Source organism: Anolis sagrei, chromosome 3, assembly GCF_037176765.1.
Source record: "Anolis sagrei isolate rAnoSag1 chromosome 3, rAnoSag1.mat, whole genome shotgun sequence".
In the NCBI taxonomy this organism is placed as follows: domain Eukaryota; kingdom Metazoa; phylum Chordata; class Lepidosauria; order Squamata; family Dactyloidae; genus Anolis; species Anolis sagrei.
The window spans coordinates 31,717,575-31,742,615 of NC_090023.1; the positions used below are offsets into that span (position 1 = coordinate 31,717,575).

At 41.0% G+C, this 25,041-nt stretch overlaps 1 protein-coding gene across 1 annotated transcript in view; it reads right to left on the minus strand.

The window, feature by feature from the left end:
* Positions 1–24,370, minus strand: part of FLT1 (fms related receptor tyrosine kinase 1) — a 140,400-nt gene extending 116,030 nt beyond the window's left edge. The window contains exons 1-3 of the mRNA XM_060770885.2: positions 24,116–24,370; positions 2,667–2,763; positions 2,128–2,351 (exon numbers count right to left, since the gene is read on the minus strand). Coding sequence (XP_060626868.2) covers positions 2,128–2,351; positions 2,667–2,763; positions 24,116–24,182 — 388 coding nt within the window. The 5' untranslated portion in view covers positions 24,183–24,370. The remainder of the gene's footprint in view (positions 1–2,127; positions 2,352–2,666; positions 2,764–24,115) is intronic.
* Positions 24,371–25,041: the final 671 nt, after the last annotated feature.

Consider the following 25,041-nt stretch of genomic DNA (forward strand, 5'->3'; position numbering starts at 1 on the left):
TCTGCCAAAAGGCTTTTAAAAACCACACACCCTCACATAAAGCTATCAGCCTTGGTAATACCCACTTCCCCCAATGGGACTCTTAGTAGCCTCACAACTGGTCAGGAAGCACTTCAGAGGAATGACTTCATCTGACACTATTGACCTAATTTAATTTGAGTGTGTGGCATAGTGGTTTGAGTGTTGGACTATGACTCTGGAGAAGAGGGTTTGAATCCACATTTTGCCATGAAAACACACTGGGTGAACCTGGACAACATCACAGCCTCTCAGCCCCAGAAAACCCTAGTGTTGTAAGTCAGAAATGACTTGAAGAAGGTACACAAAAATGTCAAAAGTTACAGCTGACTGTAAATTTGTTGGGTTTTTTTTTTCATGGAAGATCTGATTACTGATCATGTCATAAGCATGGTCCTCAAGTGTACATTTTTTCCACAAGTTTATCAAGCATGTTCCATAATTTAAAAACTAAGAAAAACAAAAATTACAGATGTCCGGCCTTTTACAACTTCAGATCTCTGTACTTCAGTACAAAGTTTGCAGATAACCCATACTAAGTAATTAAATACTCTTATAATAATAATAATAATAATAAGAAGAAGAAGAAGAAGAAGAAGAAGAAGAAGCAGAGGCACAACACAGTTGCTCAGATGATACATTGGAACTAGTGTCACAGATACCACCTGCTTGTGACAAAGAACTAGTACGATCACAACCCTGAAAAGTTACAGAAAAGGAACACGTCAAACTACTCTGGGATTTCCAAATCCAGACTGAAAGAGTTTTGGAGCACAAAACTCCTGACCTCACAATCATGAAAAAAAAAAAAAAACAACCTAGTATGGATTGTTGACAGGCGACAGTAGGATTGACGAGAAGCAACTGGAAAAGCTGACACGATATGAGGATTTAAAGATCGAACTATAAAGACTCTGGAATAAGCCAGCAAAGCTGGTCCTAGTGGTGATTGGCACACTGAGTGTAGTGCCTAAAGACCTTGGCCTGTAGTTAAAATCAATAGGCGCTGACAAAATTACGATCTGTCAGCTGCAGAAGGCCACCCTACTTGGATCTACACGCATTATTTGCCGATACATCACATAGTCCTAGACACTTGAGAAGTGTCCGACGTGTGATCCAATACAAAAGGCAGCATATTGATCTTGTTTGCTATGCACTACTCTTGTTATGTATCAAATTATTATTATTATTATTGATACACAAGATTAGTACACAGCAAACAATGTTACTATGCTGACTTTTGTATTGAATCACACGTCAGACACTTCCCAAGTGCCAATACATTGTTGTTGTTGTTGTTGTTGTTTATTGTTTATGTTTATTTGTTTATTGTTTATGTTTATTTATACTCTGCTTTTCTCCCCACAAAGGAAACTCAAAAGGGCAACAATGTAACTTTGGAAAACAATGAAATGGTTACCAATGTTATTAACCATTCTAGTCTGGTTTTGAGCTCTATAGTTTTGAACTATATTCCCCAATGAGCTGTGTTGACTTTTCAAAATGTGATTCTGGGAGTCATTTGGGAAATCTGGAGATTTTTTTTAATCTTTTGGTTCTTTTTTTTCCTTTTAAAAGTAATGTGTTGATGTACTACAAATAAGCAACTTGCAGACAATAATTTTTTTAAGTAAAACAAACATATTTAAAGGTTGCCATTTTGTCCCTGCAGCAAAATACAACAAAATATAAAATCCGCAAAAAAAAGGTGATAACTTTATTGGCCAATCAAAATACATAAAATACATCAAGCAAGCTTTTGAAGTTCCACTGGCTTTTTCAACAGCAAAAGATGCTTAAAAATAATGCAGGAGAAAAACAATTATGTGGTGGAATCACAGGCCTATATTATGTTAACATATTTGCCTGATGATTTAACCAGTGGCGTTTTGAAACCTTGCATGGTGTATTTAGTACTTGACCAGTAAAGATGGAAATTACTTGCTAGCTTTTACAACAACATCTCTCATTTCTGCTCCAGGTGTCTTTTTGTTAGGTCATAAATTATCCAAGCAATGGAACTACACAAGATCTACACGATTCATGATTCTCCCTTAATTTCAGAATTGTACAAAATGATTGTTTTTAGAAAAAATGGGATCTTACCATTGATAAATACATATATTTTTGAGACTGTCTTCTTTCTCTGAACACTTGTGGATGGATATTTGCAGCTATAATATCCTGTGTCGCCGGGCTGAGCTCTGTTCAAGGTCAGGCTGCTGCAGAACTGCTTTCCGTTCCTTCCACAAGAACTGGTAATTATATCCACCCGTTTGCTGTCCTTAGTGAGACTTTCAGGCAGAGACCATGAATGGACCACTTCCCCACTGTAAAGGCAGATAAGGAAGCAAAAGCAACAAGGAACAATTAAGTTGTGCTACAATAATACAGGGCTAATTCCCATGCCTTCAGTTGACTGCATCAAGCTATTTCTGGAGATCTTGGAAATAACCTTCTCTATAAGCAACAACAGAAATGAAGAAGAAAAAAACACAAACACAAAGGTCTTTTTAATGCCTGACTCCTTCACTCTTAATAGGTCCCTCTCTCACTCCCACCAAAGGCAAATTAGAACAATAGTATATTAACAGTAGGGCAAGGGTATATGAAGCTTACCCTCCCACAAAAACCCAACTGATTACCTGCACATGATGTTTAAAGAGTCTCCTTCCTGTATGACATGTTGTGTTCCTGTAATATTTAATTTTGGACCTTTCCATCTGGACCCCAAACTAGATCCTAGAACACAAAATTTAGAAATAGTCTTATTAAAACTGTATGGAAATACACCAGGCATTCATATCCATTTGTATACATTTACCCATAGCAGTCTATTTTTTGAACTATAACTTCCCAAATTGCCCACCCAAAATGGCCAGTGAAATAACTAACAATTTGATGAAAACCCACATCCGGCCTAACTCTGGAAGTCTCATTGTACCTGTATGCATTACATGTTAATATTCAAAAGTTGCAGTTCAAGGGGAAGTGATACTGTTGACAGTAAGCTAAAGTCAAACTAATCTTCAGTTCATTTTCACATTCATTCAAAGCAGATACAACCATGGCATTTCCGCCATGCCTAACAGATATATTTGTTCACATGAGTGAATCTCATGTAGTCCTTCCAGATGTTGCTGAATACATCATTTTTCACTATTTAGCATGTTGGCTAGGACCACTCTAACATCTGGAGGACAAAAGACACTCCTACATGGTATATAGGTTGTATGACAGAATTAGACAAGAAACCCAAACTTGATGAGCTTCATAGACTTAACTATTAACAACAGTTGCCCCTTATCATTTAAGGGTTTAACTTTTTCAGATTTGATTATTCAGAGTTGATTCACATGTTCTCTTGATTTGCATGTTCACAGCCACCTACGGATCCACCCCCAAATCACAACTCTTGGAGGACCATCATCCTCGGACTACGAGGGATCGCCTAAGTAGTAAGTTCTCTTGAAATCTCTAGGTCCTCCAGCATGACTCTGTGTTGTGCTAGAGGATCTAGAAATTCCTAAAGTTAACATTTTTGTGCATTTGTAAGTCCTTCAGCACAATTTTATGGTCAGTTTCTGGCAGAAGTTGACCATAGACTGATGCTGGAGTGCCTAATGATCCCTAGAGAGGCATCATCTCAGGTTAAATGAGGGTTTTTTTAAAAAAAATCATTGCTTTCCCTTTTCATTAGGGTATTGCAGTCCTAATTTTGTTTACATAATAATTGGAGAAAAAACTTGGTAGATTGAGTCTTAGTTTTTCCACAAGGAAAATGAGTACAGCTGTATGTTCTAGTGCAATTGTTCTCAACAAGTGGAGTCCAGATGTTTTGTCCTTCAACTCCCAGAAATCCTAACAGCTAGTAAACTGGCTGGGATTTCTGGGTGCTGTAGGCCAAAACACCTGGGGACCCACAGATTGAGAACCACTGTCCTAGTATGACAGAAGCATAATTGCATTTCTGTTATATTGGTTGTACTTCTGTTGTGACATTGATTCTGCTGCTAGGCATATGGCATTATATCAGGGGTAGACCTTGGGTAACAGCTAGACAATTTTCCAGAATCATAGGATTGCCCTGCTCATCATGTGCATACAACAACTGTCCTCTATTGGATGGTATGGCCATGTTTTCTCTCATGGATTTTTATTTCTAAAGCCTAGTTATGATCACAGAACTAACAAAGAGTTTAAGCAAGCCACCAAAGAGAGAAGACAAAGGTTGTAAGCAGGCACATCTGTGCAACCGTATAAACTCCTACTATGTACAACTTTATGAAATTGTCAGTGCCCAGATAAACTTTGATATTTATTCACAGACAACATAACTTAAACTCAAATTTCATGTACATTTCTGCATTACCTAATATACAGTAAGTAAGGAGGTAAGTAAATAAATAATATACAGTGATATAGGTAGGTGAAAAAGTTGGAGATTATACGCTGAACTCCATATTTCCTTAAGAAAGAATCTTCTAAAGCAGGTTTCTTTTACAGTTTTTACAAATCATGTGAACAAATAGGCCACTAGAACAATTGGAGGAGGAGGAGGAGGAGGAAGAGGAGGAGGAGGAGGAGGAGGAGGAGGAGGAGGGGAGGGAGCAAGCTTGCTGCCCTGGAGACTAGGAAGCAGAACAATGGCTTCAAACTACAGGAAAGAAGATTCCACCTGAACATTAGGAAGAACTTCCTGACTGTGAGAGCTGTTCAGCAGTGGAACTCTCTGCCCCAGTGTGTGCTGGAGGCTCCTTCTTTGGAGGATTTTAAGCAGAGGCTGGATTGCCATCTGTCAGGGGTGCTTTGAATGTGATTTTCCTGCTTCTTGACAGGGGATTGGACTGGATGGTACACGAGGTCTATGATTCTATGATAGACCTTTCCTCTTTTCCCTCTGATTGAACTCCACTTTCCATGGACTTTAGTATGGCTTCTGATACATACTGAAAGGGAGGGGTCAAGGTCTTGTTATGACACTAATGTAGTTGTATAAACATAACTAGGGTCCTCCATGGACTCCACCATACTGGAGAACTTTTAGGCATTCATGTATATCCTCTTTTGAGCAAGGTGTTGGAGAGTGCAGTGGCCTCTCAGTTCCCATGGTTTTTCAATGAAATGGATTGTCTAGATCCATGTTAATCTGCCTTCAGGCCTAGTTATGGTAAAGAGATAGATTATCAAGGCAGGGAACTAGACAGGCAGTGTGTGCCCTCCTGGTTTTGCTGGACTTTTAAGTGGCTTTTGATACCATTGACCAAGGTGTCCTCTTTGGGATCGGAGCACTGTTTTACAGTGACACAGGTCTTTGTTTGAGGGGCACACTCAAAACATGATGCAAGGGGATTCCTCTTTGACTCTTTGACCTGTGGTGTGCCATAGGGCTCAGTTTTGTCCCCAATGTTGTTAACATAAAACCATGGACAAAAGTTGTGCAGAGTTTTGAGATACAATGTAATCAGTATGCTCATGCTGATGACATAGAACTCCATCTCTTCATTCGATCCAGTTGTCCTTGACCACCCCAGTTTTGAAAATACATTATTAGAGAACACAGTACTGAAAAAATAGGCCACTTGGTGTTGCCATTGTTCCCCTTCCAATGGCAATGAAGGTTAGTCTATCTATCCTGAACACTGCTAAATGGCCTTTACACTTTGTGCAACACTAGGATCCAGTGCAACATAGCATACCAAATTAAAGAGCTATCTAGCCCACCCCTGGTTAGACATTGGGCATCAGTTGTCTATGGGAAGCCCCCAACAGAACATTAGAGCAACTGTACCTTGCATTCCATATTCTCCAGCAGAGACATGCTACCTCTAAGAGTGGGAGGAACATCAAAGATACAACCATCCTGAGTATTTGCTATTGGTCACCCCATCTGCTAATAACATTATGTAACAAAATTTGAAAAAAAATCTGTTCCTGGTTTGAAAGTGTTATTCCTGTTTAACTGTGCAGTACTAACTTTTGAAAGTTGTTATATTTCAGAAACTTCATTTTTGTGGCTGCCACAAACTATGTTGAATTGGTTGAGACTCGAGATATTATTCATTGAAAAACTATAGCAAAATATGCTGCAGGATGTCCCGTAAAAACATTTTTTTGCAGTTTAATAAATTTTTTCCATGTTTTTATGACCGAACCAATTAGGAAATGACATTTATAACCCAGGAACAAAAATTGTGTTACATTGTGTAATTTATCCAGTCCTCTTTGATGGCCAGCCAGTTTGGCAACCATATCTGCTTTTGGGGGCAATGAATTCCACAGCTAAACCCTGTGCTTTGTAAATAAGTACTTCCTGTTATTTGTCCTGAATCTCCCACTGTTCAGCTTCAAAAGGTGATCATGACTTTCAGCATTGTGCAAAGGAGCAAAAAGCCTCTGCCTATCTTCTTTCTTTATATCATACACACTTTTTAAACCTGCATTATGTCTTATGTGAACACCAATATGGCGTAGTGCTTTGAGCATTGGACTATAACTATAGAAACTAGAGTTCAAATCCCTGCTTGGCTATGGAAATCCACTATGTGACCTTAGACAAGTCACACTCTCTCAGCCTGAGAAAAATGTAAACGCAAACTGCCTCTGAACAATTTTTCAAAGGAAATCCCATAATAAGCTTGCTTTAGGGTCACCATGAATCAGAAAGGACTCTAAGGCATTATATCTCAGTTCATCTTCTTTTCAGGCTAAACTGTCCAAAATATGGTTTGGTTTTGTTTTTGTTTTTTTTGTGTGCATGTCAGGAACGACTTGAGAAATTGCAAGTTGCTTCTGGTGTGAGAGAATTGGCCGTCTATAAGGATGTTGCCCAGGGGATGCCCGGATATTCCGATGTTTTACCATCCTTGTGGGAGGCTTCTCTCATGTCCCTGCATGGAGAGCCAGGGCTGACAGTGGGAGCTCATCTGCACTTTCCCCGGATTTGAACCTACGACCTGTCGGTCTTCAATTCTGCTGGCACCAAGGGTTTAACCCATTGTGCCACCGATAACGTATCCACACAGAGTGGAGTGGTAAGAATTGTAGCATGACTTAGATTTATCTACTTACATAGTAATAAAATTACTTACACAGTGCACAATTTTTTCTATTTTTAAAATACAGCAACCACAACTTTATTATTTGTTTTATACAGTTACATACTGCCTACCTCTTGCTCATTTTTATTTTATGAGACTTGTCATTGCAAAATTAAACTTGTTAAACTCTCATAAGTCTTAGAATTAAACATCTCAATCTCTTAGCTGTTTTGCATCTGCTGCTTTGAAAGAGATGGCAGGATGAAATTTATGTCGAGCAAAATTCTCAAGTTATTCAATTTAGGACTTGATTAAAATTCACTACAATCAAGGCAGTGTTCTGATTTGCTTCATGGAGCTTCTAATCAGGTCTTTTGTGGTTTTAAACCGAAATTCCTCTTCAATCATGTCTGTAAAAAATTAGCCAAGAACAGCATATCACTCTAAAGGCACAGAAAATGGGGCAGATCATCTCATGAATGCACAATTGGTGGGGATCAGCAGTGAGGGGTATCTCACTATAAAATACTGAAGGGACAATGAAGAGACATAGAAAGGACCAGCAAAGCATAAAGATAGCACAAAGGCTATGTCTCCTACTATAATGGAGAGAAGAGATGGTTTGGGAGTTTAGCATAGCTGGTAAGTCACCAGCAACTATAAGATCTATCAACCGAAAGGTTGCAAGTTCGAAGCCCTGGGTCGGTGTGAGCTGCTAACCATCAGCCCAGCTTACTGTTAACCTAAGCAGTTCAAAAACAGATTTAGCTGTAATTAGAGAAATTAGGTACTGTTAAAAGCGGGGGAGGTGTTTTACACCAAAGAGCTGGCCACTGAGTCAAAACAACACACCTCCTTCTGTTCCATCTGTCTTTGTATTGTCTATACAAAACGGCATTGAATATTTGCCGTATATGTATACTGTGATCTGCCCTTAGTTCCCTTTGGGGTGAGAAGAGCAGAATATAAATAAAATGTTGTTGTTGTTGTTGTTGTTGTTGTTGTTGTTGTTGTTATATTGTACCTTAAAAATCTACAAATCATTTTAGCTGCTTCACAATTAATATTAAACCATAAAAGTGGTGTACTGATTTGACTATTGAACTGGTACTTCTGATATCCAGATCCCTACATCTCCATTAACCCAGTAAGCTCACTTTAGGACATTGGACCAATCTAACTTTTTCAATGTGATCTATTTTTTAGGGTTGCTGTGAGGATAAATTAGGGAAGCAGAACTATGTGTACTACTCTTGAGTTCAAAGAAGAAAAGACAGGATATAATTTAACAATGAATAAAAAAAAAACATAATGGGGCCATGGTAGCACAATGGGTTAAACCACTATCTGCAGGAAATCTGCAGTCCAGAAGGTTGGCAATTTGAAGGCATCAATCGGGGTGAGATCCCGACTGTCAGCCCTAGCTTCTGCCAACCTAACAGTTTGAAACCATGCAATGTGAGTGGATCAATAGGTACTGCCCCAGCAGGAAGGTAAAAGGGCTCCCCATGCACATATGCAGACATGCTGGCAACAGAATCGGAGATGTCTATGGATAACAGGCGCCTTGGCATGGAAAAATGGAACAAGAGTACCTCCTCATGGCCAGAGCTGAGCATCGCCTCCAGATTCCAGAGATAGAAAAAGGGGAAAGCCTTTACCTTTGTCTGTGTTGTATGTCATAGTTCACTGTGTGTCAAAGGCATGGAATGTTTGCCTCATATATCCATATTGTAATCTGCTCTGAGTTTCTCCGGAGAGATAAAGTGGAATATAAATAAAGTGAATTATTATTATTATTATTATTATTATTATTATTACATGTTACTTCTACAAAAGCAATAGTTCTAATACATTATGGTTTTATATACAAAGGAATCTGGTTTGTTTAAGAATAATAATAAATGGTTTTTATGATTTTCTATAGTCCCCTGAAAAAACACCTCCAGAGAACCCCTAGATAAAAATGAGATGGGATGTTCTGCTAATAAATAGACCATATTTGAGCACTTTCAGATGGATCTCTTGGTTAAATATGTCCAAATAAAATAAGTCAGGATTAAACCATAATTTCTGAACCTGTCTTGATTCAATAAACCATAATTTAGATTAAATTGATTACAGTTCTTGGTTCCATTGTCTAACAAACTATAATTCTTTGAGAGGGGTGATTTGGAAGCACACAAGAACATCTGATGGAAAAATCAATGCAATGGTATGTTGGATGGCACTGACCCTTCTGTCAAGACACTGTTGTTTGTCATGTCATTGTATAATCGGGATTGAATGTTTGCCATACTTGTGTTCTGTGATCTGCCCTGAGTTCCCTTCAGGTGAGAAGGGTGGAATATAAATATTAATACTGTAAATAAATAAATATTCCCTGCAGTTTGGTTCAAGATACCTCCAGCCCCTCAGGGATACTAAAATCCGTGAAAACACAAGTCCTGTTATATAAAATGGGATAGTAAAATAGTGTGTATTATATGAAATGGCAAAATCAAAATCAGTGCACTGTCAGGCCATGATATGCTAATCAAAGTGGTCAGTTGAAACATTCACACCTAGCTCCAGCAGACAAGAGTCCTTTGTCTCACCATGGTCATTCCACAGATATAGAAACCCTTTTTCCTAGTTCCAAAAGACCTCACTACTTCTGAGGATGCTTGCCATAGATGCAGCAAAACATCAGGAGAGAATGCCTCTAGACCATGGCCATATAGCCCGAAAAACCTACAACAACCCAGTGATTCCGGCCATGAAAGCCTCCGACAATTCAATGGCATTTGTTCCCAGTTTAGTATGACGAAGACTGTAGCCTTATTTTTTTGTTTCTTAACAAATACAGTTATGACTTGCATGGGCTCTCATCATATTATTGGCAATTATCCTGAGTAGGAAAATGAAAATAAAACTGGAAAAGCCTAAAGCGTATATGACAACAGGAGGATGAAAGAGCACTTCAAACCAATAACATAGGATTTTTGCAACTAAGTAAATCTTTCAAGACTTCATAATATCACTGTTTTGGCTTTGAAAATGGGTAAAGCTTGAGTATTTATTATGACTCATTTATATTTATGTCTCAATACTGCATGACTTAATTTCTGTAAGAAGGAAGATATATAAACTTGTATAATAAACCCAAGTGTTTTTTTTTTAAAAAAAATGAAAAATACCTTGAGGAGTGGAGGAGTATGGAAGGAATAAAGAAGTGCCATTTTCTTGCTATTATTAACCCCCCTTTGCACTTTTTCCTGTTTGACATCTGAACATTAGGAAGAACTTCCTGACTGTGACAGACAGTTGTTCAACGGTGGAACTCCCTCCCCGGAGTATGGTGGAGGCTCCTTCTTTGGAGGCTTTAAGACAGAAACTGGATGGCCATCTGTTGGGGATGCTTTGAATGTGATTTTCCTGCTTCTTGGCAGGGGGTTGGACTGGATGGCCCACAAACTCTCTTTCAACTCTATGATTCTATGATAATAAAATCACCATGATCTTTCATTCAGAGGATATTGTCAAGCAATTCTAAGGAATGAGTGACTATTTTGCCGGATTTGCTTCTTGAAAAGACTCCTAGAATGTGTAGGTTTCTTTATAAATTTCAAAGAAAGAGTTTGAGATTTAGGAAATTCTCCAGCAATGTAGAAATATCACATGGTCCAACTGTCGCTTAATGTAAGTACTGAAGTTGACAAAAAGGCAGACATGAGCAAAATTCAGCTGTTAGGAATTGTGGAAGTTGAAGTCCAAAACACCTGGTGGGTCGAAGTTTGTCCATGCCTGCAATAAGGGAAACAGGGGAAGAATATGTTTTTGCTACTCTGTAGTGACTTGTATTAGCCAGTGGGCTTGTAAAAAAGTAACTATTCTAGTTATTTTTGACAAGCAAGAATGTCTATAAATGTTTTTGAAATGGTGGCAACTAATCCTTTTCTGGGCTGTGGAACTACAATGGCAGGAAATTGGTTTGTTAAAGAAACAATTTCCTAAGATCTGCTCATAAAGAGTTACTGCCACTCACTTAAAAATGTGTGTGTGGAAAGGGGGGGGGGGCATCTGAATATAGCAGCTTGAAGGCTTGAAGCCCTGTTCCCTAGTTGCTAAGCAGTTTCCAAAGGAAATCCCATCTAACTTCAAGAATGAAGCCAAATGAAGATCAATAGTGACTCGAAGTACAGTGTTCCCTTGCTACTTCACAGTTCGCTTTTTGCAGACTCGCTGTTTCACGAGTTTTTGCCTCCCATTTTATGAATGATTGCTATTGCTTAGAGTGGCATTCTAATCCTGCCTCCTGGCAACGATGGAGTGTGGAAGGGGGTTTCACTCTCCCCCTCAGGAGAGAAGCAGCCAATTAAGAGAGATTGCAAAGCAAAGCAGAGATAGCTAGCAAAAAAAGTGTGTGGTGCCTTTAAATCTCTCCGGACTTCTGCCTCACACTCGGAACTATACACACACACACACAGAGAGAGAGAGAGAGAGCATCCCTGTTTCACAGATATTCACTTTTTGCGGGTGGTCCTGGAACGTAACACCCGCAATAGGTGAGGGAGCACTGTATTTCAATGTTCAAAACAAAGGTTACAAACTGCCATAGACTGAGAATCCAATTTTATGCTCCTATGACCAACCCAGGTCTGCATAGATTCCCAGAAATGCCTCCCAAACCCAAATAATAAAACCTACAAATGCAAGTCCATTTGTGACTCAACCAATTGCTTAGTGGGGATTTGAACCCTGGTCTCCAGAGTTAGTCTAACTCTCAGACCGCTGCACAAGGATGGCTCTGGGAGAGCAAAGCAATGGCAGTCTGGGCTTGCATGTCACCTGCGTTTTACCCAACACTTGAAAATAATGCCCCATAGTAACCAGATATTAATAATGTTTCCACCTTTGGAAAGGTTAGGATCAGGAAGTTTAATTGTGTTCTGTTTAGGTTTAGTGATCTGAAAGACATGTGATTGTTCATGTGTCTGTCCATCTATCCATCATTCAAGAGCTTTGACAATTATTCAGTGGGTTCACCATAAAACAAAGTCAAATTATATCAAGATATATCAGCTCAGAATGGGCAACTTGGAAGTCCCTGAACAGACTCAGAAGTGGAGTGGGTAGATCAAAAGATAACCTGGCAAAATGGCACTACCTAGAAGAATCCTCCACTTTGTGCGACTGTGGAGCAGAACAAACAACTCCACATCTGTATGCTTGCCCACAGTGCCTTGCCTCATACACAGAGGAGGAACTGTTTAAAGCTACAGACAATGCAGTTGCTGTCGCCTGCTTTTTTTAACTGCTTGTGATTCCTTTATTTTATCAGTTTTAAACTTATTTATTTATGTAATGCTTTTGACACGAAATAAATAAATGAAAGCTCAGAATGTGTTGTTGAAGGCTTTCATGGCAAGAATCACTGGGTTGCTGTGAGTTTTCTGGGCTGTATGGCCATGTTCCAAAAGCATTCTCTCCTGACATTTTTCCCAAATCCATGGCAGGCATCCTCAGAGGTTGAGGGGTCTGTTGGAAACTAAGTAAGTGAGGTTTATGTATCTATGGTTTTTCCAGGGTGGGAGAAAGATTTCTTGCCTGCTAGAGGTACATGTGAATGTTGAAATTTGCCACCTTGATTAGGACCAGCTAACACCTCCCAACAAAGGATTGCAGGCCATTAAATGCTAATAAAGGTGGCAAATTTCAACATTCACACATGCCTCTAGCAGACAAGAGATCTTTCTCCCACTCTGAACAATCCACAGATATATAAACCTCACTTACTTAGTTTCCAACAGACCCAAACTAATTCTTCCATGGAATTGTTTCGGTTTCACTGAGACATATTCAGACCTGATGTAACTGGATGTAATTGAATTTTACTACATGGTGAGCTCATTGTGAAACAGGGACAGATGGAAGAATAGTCAGACAGATCAGTAATGAGTATCTGCTCCAATGCCAGTGTTAATGGTGAAACTATTTTGGATTTTAGTTTGACATCTAAAGGAGTATCCAAAATGATAAACCAATTTTGTGGTTCAGCAAATTCACTGACCTGATTGTCATCAGATCCATCAGCTGCCAGTGAAACAGACTGGATACAACCTGCTTAGACTTCATGCCATAGAATATTCCTATGGGTTTAAATCAATTGATTGGCTAACAGTTAATTTTGCATAAGGATCAAAATCAGAGAATGTTAATAACAAACCACCCCTGAATAAATAATTCCAAGACATCCCAGTGTCATAAATTAAAAACAACTTGAAGGCAACTTGCTAACTTTTGGTGATAAACATATGCCATAAGCATCATTTTAGAACTGGCATTTCCCATGTTGCATCCTTGTTTTATTTGTGCCTGCCTTCCACAAACATTTTCAGAGAACTAAATGTCTTTAAAAATTAAACCAAACTTATTCCGCATATCAAGGATACAATCCCATATTCATAAAATAAAATAAAATTAGACACTGTATCCAATAGTCTAAAGCACTTCTTGTTTTGTTTTTATTTTTTAAAATAATTGCAAACCAATAATGTTGTTTCCTGATTGTGGACTATTACAAGATGATACATAACTAAGAAAAATTAGAAGCACCATTAGGGCTTACTTTTTTAAAACTTGAAATATAATTAAATGCTTACCTATCAGCCAAAATGTAATCATTTCTTAAAATCTATTGTCTCTTCCATCCTGCTTTTTTATTAACTTTTTAGCCTGTGTGTGTGTGAACACAAGTATTCTGTATGTTTGTTTTTCAGCTTTGTAACCTTTTGTGTGGAGCCCCCAGTGGCACAGTGAGTTAAACTGCTGAGCTGCTGAACTTGCTGACCGAAAGGTCAGCAGCTCCAATCTGGGAGCAAGGTGAGCTCCTGTTGTTAGCCCCAGCTTCTGCCAACCGAGCAGTTCAAAAACATGCAAATGTGGGTAGATCAATATGTACCGCTCCGGTGGGAAGGTAAGGGTGCTCCATGCAGTCATGCTGGCCACATGACCTTGGAGAAGTCTATGGATGACGCCGACTCTTTGGCTAGAAATTGAGATGAGCACTACCCCCTAGTGTCGGACACAACTAGACTTAATGTCAAAGGAAACCTTTAACTTTACTTTAACCTTTTGTGTTTATTACAAGAATAATGTAATCTTCCATTGCTGGGCTGCAGTTTTCAGGATCCTTCTCCATAAGTTTTTTCCTGTTAGAGCTGCGGGACCTTACATTTCAACAACATCTGAAAAGCCACATGATTCCCACCTCCAGGTTTAGAAAATCCAAAGAGGAGATGCCAATGAGGAGGGGACCGTTGCTTTCATGTCCTGTGAGTGGGCTTCCCAAAGTGTTTGGTTGTCTCCAATTGGAGATCTGCTGCTCTCCCGGATAGCTCTGTGCCCTGATCTATTAGGGCTGTTATGATAATTACTCTACAATTCTTTCACAGTAGAACAATTTTGCCTAAGAAACAGTTTCTCAATAAGAGCTCCCACACTTCCTAGTTAGTCTAACCTACTCATATCCAGTTGAAACAGTACAACACAATACAGTGCAATGAATCATGCAGCAGACACTGAAGATATGTCACCTAGAAACCACTTTTTGTATCACCCACTCATGTCTGCAATAGACCTTTCATTGCAAGAGGTGGATTCAGCTGAAAGCAATGTGACTTTCAGCTTCAGCATATGAATGGAAAGAAGTAAATTTTGTGTGTAGCTAATAAAAACAGAAATAGCCCTCCTTAAGCTCACTGAAACCAATGGAGTCAATAATTTCTCTTTGTTGGTTTGTGCGTGTGCTATTTGCCATTAAGTCAGCTTTGCCTTATGGCAATCCTATGAATAGGAAATTTCCAAGGACTTCTGTTCACATTTTGCAAAGTCAAGGCAGGAAATTTCTTGATTTAACCAATCAATCTGTAATGTATTCTTACTATTTTCCTATGATATCTCACTTTACCCACCACTGTCATTTTTCTAATGAGTCATATCATCTCACGGCATATCCCAGTGGTTCTCAACCTGTGGGTCCCCAGATGGTTTGGCTTGCAACTCCCAGAAGTCCTAATATCTGGTAAACTGGCTGGGATTTCTCGGAGTTGTAGGCTAAAACACCTGGGGACCCATAGGTTAAGAATCACTGGTATATCCAAAGTATGAGAGCCTCAGCTTAGTCGTTTTTGGTTGTATTGAAAATTCAGGCTTGATTTACTCTAGGACTCATCCAAATATATTGTTGCAGTGCAATGGAATTCAAACATATACAGATGTACTTCTACATATACAGATGTACTTCTCCCAAAGAAGGTTAGGCATTCTTGTTTTGATAACAAAAGTGGTGTTATTCTGTTATAGCATTAAAAAGACAATATAATCCAGTCTTGACACTAGCTTGTAGGAAAAAGGTTCTAGCATAAGCTTTTGTGAACATACAGGCAGTCCGCGAGTTACAAACATACGAATTATAAATGACTCATAGTTGCAAACAGGGATGAAACAACAGGATGTGAGAGAAATCTACCCCTGGGAAGGGAAATTCACTCCTGAAAGAGTTATCATGGGAAAAGGTGTCACCACTGAAGCTTCCTCACCAATCTTTGTTTCCACAACAAGCAAAACTTTTCAAAATACAGTTATTGCAGGGACAGAAAGGGAGGTGAAATCTTCTGAACAGGGGCACAAACAACAAAGGAAACACCCTTTCCTATGTTATCCAAAGCTAAAAAAAATATTTTTGACTGTAATTACACCTCTTCCTACTTATACACAAATTCCACTTAACAACAAACCTACAGAACCTATCTAATAATAATAATAATAATAATAATAATAATAATAATAATTACAGAAAATGAACATGTCAAACTCCTCTGGGACTTCCGAATTCAGACAGAGTTTTGCAGCACAATACTCCTGACCTCATGATCGTGTTAAAAAACATAGTATGGATTGTCGATGTTGCAATCCCAGGTGACAGCAGGATTGAAGAGAAACAACCGGAAAAACTGACACGATATGAGATTTAAAGATTGAACTGCAAAGACTCTGGCACAAGCCAATAAAGGTGGTCCCAGTGGTGATCGGCACACTGGGTGCAGTGCCTAAAGACCTTGGCCTGCACTTAAACACAATTGGTGCTGACAAAATTACCCTCTGCCAGCTGCAGAAGGCCACCCTAGACACTTGGGAAGTGTCTGACGTGTGATCCAATACAACAGCCACCAGAGTGATCTTGTCTGCTGTGGACTCATCTTGTTGTGTTTCAAATAACAACAACAACAACTATTACTACTACTTTATTTTTATACCCTACCACCATCTCCGGGAAGGGACTCGGTAGAGCTTTCTCTTGTTTGTAACTTGGGGACTGTCAGTAGCCTAATTCATCAGATGTAACATCAGTTGCAGTTACATATTGGCTTGAAAAGGCAGTCAGAATTTTCTGATTTTTATCCAGGCATATGGGAAACTATGGTCCTCCAGAGTCATTGGGCTTCGGTTCTATCAGTTCCAGTCAGTACAGCCAATGTTTTAAGCCAGTCTAACTGTGCTAGCATTGTGACTGTGATCATAAACCACAGAAGGTTGGATCTTGCATAACTTGACTCCTTTAATCTCAACCTTCTCTTCTCTTTTTGGCTCTTTTGTCACCAGATCTTACTCAGCAGAGCAGTTTTTCAGTATAGGTTGCTGGTAGCAGATTTTCAAAATCACTTGTATCTAATCCAAAATGTCCCACAGTTGGTGAATCTTTGAGTTAGGGTTGCCATGTAGGTCTGTTGTATAATCTCATGATAGGTGTCTTTGCTTATAAGGCTTTCTGATTATGGTGCTCTATGTCCTTAAAATAAGCTACATTCCTGGTCTTTTCCTTAGTTCCTTATGGAAAATAAACAAAATCAAACAGCAGCCCTACCTTTGTATTCTACTCTGAAAGCAATGTTAATCCCAAGAACAGATCCATTGAGTCAATGGTATATTAGTAAGTCCCCCTGTAAATGTCACTGATTTAATGGCCTTTTCTCACTAAAAGGAACAATAAGATTCAAGCCAAGGTCTGTGTGGCTTCCTTGTGCCCTTCCATTCTCAATTGTCTCAACCTCATTTATTTCCTTTGCTATCGTAGCCTGAATTCCTCAATATGAGCAACCCACAAAAAGAGCACAAAGGGGTCAAGGATTGTTTTGGAAGGGGTCTGTTATTGCATTAGCATCTCATACAACATAATTAACTAACAATCCCATTGTCGGCAGACCTTTGTCTGAGGCTGGTAGAAAATTCAATAGCACTTTGCTGTCATTTCAAGACAGCATTCAAATACAAACCTCACTGATTATCATTGGCAAAAATTATACAATACACAATTTTCGAAGATACAAGATTTTTTCAAAAAAAACTAAGCAAAATTGTATTTATATTGGCCTAATTATGGCACTTGAACACTTGAGCTTCTCGGTAACTGCATTTACAAGAAAGTGGCACAATGTCGAAGGCCTCTTGAGCATTGTGCTGGCTCCCTGCCCAGCTTCCAGCACAACCTTGTTGCCCTTACCCTCAACATCCTCCATGGCCTTGCTCCCCAGAATTGGCTCCCATCTCCTGATACATCTCTGACCATGACCTCTGCTGCTCAAGATCCACCGCCCTCTGTTCTTTGAAGGCCTCCCGCTCCCTCAAACGACTCCCTTGCTACACGGAACGCCTGGCTCTTCTGTGAAGTTTTTGGCACAACTCCGGAGTCATAATTAGGGATGTGCACATCTCTGAAGTCTACATCCACAGACCTCTTCCTTCCCCCACTTCCACATCCGATCCGTGCCCAGCTCCATTGTTTGGGGCTTGAGGCTTTTCTTTGTTTTTTAACAGCATTAAGTCCGTCGTAAGATGTTTTTTTAATAAGAATTTTCTTCAGATTTATACATTCAACTGCATTCCAAAAACTGTACACCTTGCACACATACAACCTTATTGACTAAAGTGTGAGAACGCATTTTGTGCATGCTTGAACATCAGCGACACCCTTAGCCATCCCATAGAGGAGGCATTTTTAAGTGCAGGCTAACATCCTTTCCCCAAAAACCAGCAGTCTTTGATATTTCAGGGTCCCTCCCCCCCAAATTTTAGAATATATGCATATATGTAACCTGATATCTTGGAGATGGGGACCAGAGTCTAAACACAACATTCATTTATGTTTCTTATACATTTATATACTGGAGCCCCTGGTGATGCAATGGGTTGAACAATATGTCGGCAGGACTGCTGACCAACAGGTTGACAGTTAGAATCTGGGGAACAGAGAGTGCTCCCATCTCAGCTCTAGCTTCCCATGCGGGGACATGAGATAAGCCTCCCACAGGATGGTAAAACACCAAACACCCAGGCGTTCCTTGCAGATGGCCAATTCTCTCACACCAGAAGTGACTTGCAGTTTCTCAAGTCACTCCTGACACACACACAAAATCTTATACACTTAACCTGAAGGTAACTTTACACACAATATTTTCAATATTTTATATATGAAGCAAACTTTCCATGCATCTAACCATCATAAAACAAAAGTGTCACTATCTCATACTGATCATTTTAGATTTTGGAGTATTGCTTTATTTCAAAACCCCATATAGAACTTTTTCCCCATCTCCTTCTACTTCTACTTCTCTTCATTATATGAAACCATAGGATCAAAGAGTTGGAAAAGACCTCATGGGCCATCCAGTCCTTCCCCCTGCCAAGAAGCAGGAAAATTGCATTCAAAGCACCCCTGACAGATGGCCATCCAGCCTTTGTTTAAAAACCTCTAAAGAATGAATTTTAATTGTAACTCCTTTGAAACAAGGGGATAAGTTTTTATTATTAGTCCCACAAATGCTATGATTTGCTTGCCCTTATTTAGATGTCACTTTAGATGCTCAGACTTAAATTTTGCTTCAGATGCACTAACTTTTAATCTGATGCATTACTAGTTCTCTAAGACCAGATGTTCAAATTCTCCAACATTTTACAAATGGGAACTGAGCCAAGCAACACCATAGTGTGGTCAAGATGGCCAAATTTATGCAACTTGAAAACCAGCCAAAAAAGTATAAACTCTATGAATCCACTGAAATGTGTCCGTGGTCTTTTGGATCCAAGAAAGGAAATTCAAGGCAAAGATATCACAGAAAACAAAGGATATTGCTTACAAAAACTCCACAAACTGTCAACAATCTGCACCTTATTATACACTCTTTTTAAATACATCGCTCAACATAACAGTATGTTCAGATTAGTATCTATATATACTCAGCAAGGTCCCATAACCAATTGTATTAATTAGGGATTTGCACAGTAGATTTTCCTCAGCTTGCACTGCTTGGAATTGACCTTGATTTTGGCTTTCCAGAATCCTGATATTACCTGATTTACGTAGAAAATATATGCATATTTGAAAAATGCATATATAGAAATGTGCATTTCTCAAATTATCAAAAAATGCAGTGGAAGCACATGTTAAAAATCCACCCAAGCTTGAATAGTCCCAAAGTGGTGACCAAAGTGGTGACTATAGACCCATGAAGATAACAATGGACAGAAGGAAACAGGGACTGGACATGGCAGTGGGAAAAGATATGTTTGAAGATAGCTGGTTGGTGCTCACACTATGTGTGGCCACAGGAATGCTATGACAAATACAATTCTGAGACAAAAGACTCTCCCAGTGGTGTCAGTGGGAAAGATTTATTGCACCTTTCTTGCTTAACTTCCCTATTTCCATTAGCATGGTATTTGTCATTGGCTCAACTGTATCCATAACATGTGCGGGAAATGTATCCAAATAATAATAATTATTATAACAGTAACAACCATAATAATAGCTTTATTTATATCCTGCTCCCTCTCCCCACAGGGACTTAGAGCAGTTCACAACAATATAAAATCACAAAATACATAATTATATGTTACCTTACCTTCCTTGCTTACAACAATCTCAAACATGGCTAAAAGTACAGACTATAGATTTCAGATCTCATGGGTTTGTCAGTCAGAAACATGGAGACTCCTCTCATCTTCAGATTTCTCTCGACTTCACCTGCACTGTAACCACTTTGAGTACAACAAGCGACTATAAAATACTTCTGGGACAAGCATCAAGTCCAAAGAATGCATATGTAAGTCTCAATTATAACACTTACACTTGTTTTTATTGCTGCTCGGCACTTTTAATTAAAACCTACATTGGTACAACAAAGAAACTCAACAACACAAATGCATATACCTAATCACAAATCTTCTCCCTTTGTCAAGAATACATTCAGAACTACCAATATTTGCATGAGTGGCCTTTGAGACACTGCCTTTGAGCCTTTGAGCAGATAAGTAAGAGTAGTGACCCTTCGGTGGCTCAATTTCTCCTTTGGATAGTGGATCCTCATGAGAAAAGGAAGCTGCTGTCAATGAGTGCCTATATCAGGCATGGGCAAACTTGGGCCCTCTGGGTGTTTTGAAGTCCAAGTTTGCCCATGTCTGACCTACGTGGTGCATTGGGAAAGAGTCCCTGCTAGTCTCCGACAGTATTGCCTTTGTTCGAGTGTTGCACTTTTTGTGCCACTGCACTTTTTCTCACATGTATGACCCCAATTATAACTGAGGATCTGAAAATCCAATACATATCCTGCTCCAGAACAAATGAAGCACAGTCACCAGAAATAACTGCTTTAGAGAAATCCAACAGGCAAACAAAACAGGTTCATCTGCAAACATACCTCTAATGTTCAATATACTAAAGGCAACTGTATCTAATCACATTTACTCCCAAGTAAGCCCGCGTCAGAATTTCAAGAACTGGCCCTTCCCAATCGGTCTTTAAAGGGTGGAGATTTGGTTTGGTAATTTGGGGTGCTGATTCAGAAAGTTGCATTGGATAGACCACATCAGCTCTAGTTTCTATATGCCCTCCAGTAGTCACCATCTGCTCGCCCACAGAAACCCATATTTAATAATCTAGAGCTAATATGGTAGTAGTAATCTTTCGCGGGTAGTCAGCCTCTCCCGACATCCCCGACATCCCTGTTGCCACCACACTATAAGTGGGTTTTGTGAGACCAGTCGCTCTCATTGTTGCATAGTTTTAAGGCAATGGTGTAGTAATGGTGAGGATGCAGATCATATTTTCGTTCTTGTGGACCACTGGTGGTCCATGGACCACAGGTTGGGAACCACAGGTTGGACTCTCACTTCAGTGTTTGTTCAGGGTAGCTGTCCTGAAGAAGAGGTAAGCTGCTCTCATGCTTTCACTCCGAATTCAGCTAGCACTCTGTGACATTTCCGCAGAGCATAGAAAAATCATTTCGGGGGATTATGCAAACTGAAAAGACTGGAAGGTGTAGGCACCCAAAGAAACTTTTTCATGCTGAGTTCCCATTCCAACTCATCTATCCAGCTTTTTTGTCAAAGCACAAGGTTATTTGCTTTGAAGGCATCATGTTTAGCACACAGGGCAATTCGCATATGGTTCAACAGACAATTCAGAACCCAGGGTGACTCTACACTTCAGAAGTTATGTAGCTTGACACCATTTCAAGTGCCATTGCTCAATGCTATGGAATCCTGGGATTTGGAGTCTGATGTCTTTCGCAGAGAAGCTTAAAAGACCATGTAAAAGTACAACTCATATGATTCCACAGCACTGAGCCAAGGCAGTTAAAGCCGTGCCAAACTGCATTCATTCTACAGCAGGCATGGGCAAACTTAGGCTCTCCAGGTGTTTTGGACTTCAACTCCCACAATTCCTAACAGCCAGTAGGCTGTTAGGAATTGTGGGAGTTGAAGTCGAAAACACCTGGAGGGCTAAAGTTTGCCCATGCCTGTTCTACAGGGTAGATGGAGTTGCAGCTCCAACTCTGAGCAAACCGCAGCCTGTCAAGTCACACTTTGAACGCAAGCAAGTGACACAGAGAAGCAAACAAATCTGGACTGGATTCTGATCTACCCCAACTCCTTTCCAGAAAAGAAGCGAAGCTCATGACCCTCCTTGAAGAGGGAGGTTTTGAGACAAACAACTCAGGAGGCAAGCAGCGCAAGCCAAAGAGTGCCTCCGCAATGTTAGGCATCCCTTGAATTGTCAGGGCTCAGTGTAGTTTTATAAGGCCTTGGGCCACAGAGTGCCGGTGCCTTGCCAAAGTAATAATAATAATAATAATAATAATAATAATAATCTTTATTTATATTCCCCAAAGGGACTCAGGGCAGATTCCAAATATGAAAGGCCAACATTCAATGCCCAAAATGTGTATGTGTCAGGGGCAACTTGAGAAATGGCAAATTGCTTCTGGTGTGAGAGAAATGGCCATCTGCAAGGATGTTGCCCAGGAAACACCCGGATGTTTGATGTGTTACCATCCTTGTGGGAAGCTTTTCACATGTCCCCGCATAGGGAGCTGGAGCTAACAGAGGGTGCTCAACCCGCTCTCCCTGGATTCCAACCGCTGACCTATCGAACTTCAGTCCTACTGGCACAAGGATTTAATCCACTGTGCCATGTGGGGCTCCAAAGAAAGTACAGCTGCCAGGATACCATAGCACTGAGCCATGGCTGTTGAAGTGGCATCCCAACTGTATTCAAACATCCTTGACCCTTGCTCCAAGCACACCTAAAATAGTTGGTACACTATCGTCATTATCGTAGGCAATCACTCATGACCCCAGTGGTGCAGTGGGTTAAACCTTTCTAATGCCGCAACCCCTTAATACAGTTCCCCATGTTGTGGTGACCCACAACCATAAAATTATTTTTGTTGCTGCTTCATAACTGTAATTTTGCTACTGTTATGAATCGTAATGTAAATATCCAATATGCAGGATGTATTTTCATTCACTGGACAACATTTGGTACAAATACCCGATACGTCCAAATCTGAATACTGGTGGGGTAGGAGGTGGGATTGAGTTTGTCATTTGGGAGTTGTAGTTGCTGGGATTTATAGTTCACCAACAATTCTACCAGTGATGGAATTGAATCAAACTTGGCACACAGAACTCCCATGACCAACAGAAAATACCGGAAGGGTTTGGTGGGCATTGACATTGAGTTTTGGAGTTGTAGTTCACTTGCATCCAGAGAGCACTGCCGACTCAAACAATGATAGATCTGGATCAAACTTGGCACAAATACTCAATATGAACACTGGTGGAGTTTGGGAGAAATAGACCTTGGCATTTTGGGAGTTGTAGTTGCTGGGATTTATAATTCACGTACAATCAAAGACCATTCTGAACCCCACTAAACGGTAGAATTGGGCCAGACTTCCCACACAGAACCCCATGACCAACAGAAAATATTGTGTTTTATGATGGTCTTTGGTGACCCTCTCTGACACGCCCACATGACACCCCCCCCCCCCCCCGGAGTCCAGACCCCAAGGTTGAGAAACTCTGGGTTAAACCTTTGTGTCAGCAGGATTGCTGACTGAAAGATCGGCGGTTCGAATCCGGGAGCGGGGTGAGCTCCCGTCTGTCAGCTCCAGCTTCCCATTTGGGAACATGAGGGAAGCCTCCCACAGGAGGACAAAACATCAAAAATCCAGGCATCCCCTCGGCAACGTATTTGCAAACGGCCACTTCTCTCACACCAGAAGCGACTTGTAGTTTCTCAAGTCGCGCCTGACACGAAAAAGAAAAACCCTCTGTGGCCAAGAATAATTGTCTTCAGGGGTAGAGTCTTGTGGGACGGTGGGCCCGTTGAATGACTGCGAAGACCTTAGTTTGGATCTACATGGCCTTTCCCAAGGATGGGTTGGCAGAAGGGAGGCATTGGCGCTGCCCGTCCTTCCCACACTCCGAGCGCCCTCCCGGCAGCATCTCTGAGGTCTGGGCAGGATGGCGAGCCCGCTGTCGATGGCCCACCATGAGAGGATCCTCCTTCCCCTGTGAGTGCGGCTTCCAACCCTGCCGGGACCACTGGGAGGAGAGGCCTGCGGGACCCCTTTCGTGGGGCGGCCCAAGCCCTCGCGCCCCGCCAGGGAAACCCACGAAGCGCGCGGGGGTTCGGGCGAGCGTCCCGACGGTTCGCCCGGGCGTCTTACCTGCCAGCAGGAGCCAAGAGGCCAGCAGTCCGGCCAGCGCGGACCAGGAGCTCCCCCAGCCCCACATGCCGCCAGGGGAAAGGGCTAGAAGGGCACGCGAGGAGGCTGGAGAAAGAAGGAAGAGTGGAGGAGCCTGGAGACGGAGAGCTTTTGCTCGCCTTCGCCTCCCTTCGCCGTCCGAGGTCCTGGCAGTATCCAAAAAGGCGTCCGGCGGCCCAGGCTCGGCCCCTTTATAACCTCCCCAGCCCACATCCTCCGCTCCCTTCACGCCTCTCTCTCTCTCTCTTTCAGACAGACGTCACTCGCCTGCTTGCTTTCTCTCTCCCCCCCCCCCCCCTTTCCCATCCCACGCGAAAACTTCTCCAGCCCCTACTTTGGTGGCAGGAAAGAGAGGGGCAAAGACCAAATCACCCGCTTTTCTCCCTACGTTGCCCTCCCCAACCCAGGTTGACACTTTCCTCCCTTCTAAAGACAGTTTCCCAAGGGCGGGGGGGGAGGGTACTTTGAATCCGATTTTCCTGCGGGTTGGACTGGATGGCCCACGACGTCTTTTCCAACTCTTCTAGGATTTTATGAACGGGACGGCTTGCGGCTCTGGTTTTGCCCCGAGGAAAAAGGTTCTTTCATCTCCGATTTGGAAGGATATTGTGCGCTCTGCCTGACTTTGAGAGGAGAGGGAGCCTTGCCTTTCCACAAGGATGCCTAGCTTTTGGACGGCCAAACTGGGAAAGCTTACCAACAGAGCCAGGTTGTTGTCAATACGGAGGTCTTCTTCCTCCCCTTATCCCCCGGAGGCCATCTGGATTCAGAGAGACACAACGTGATCCTTGCCTCCCAGGTGCATTTTGGGTTTTGGAGCTGTTTCGGATCCAACACAGTAACCGGTTTCTCGAATTGGATAAAGAAGTATATCTGAAGTCAAGGGA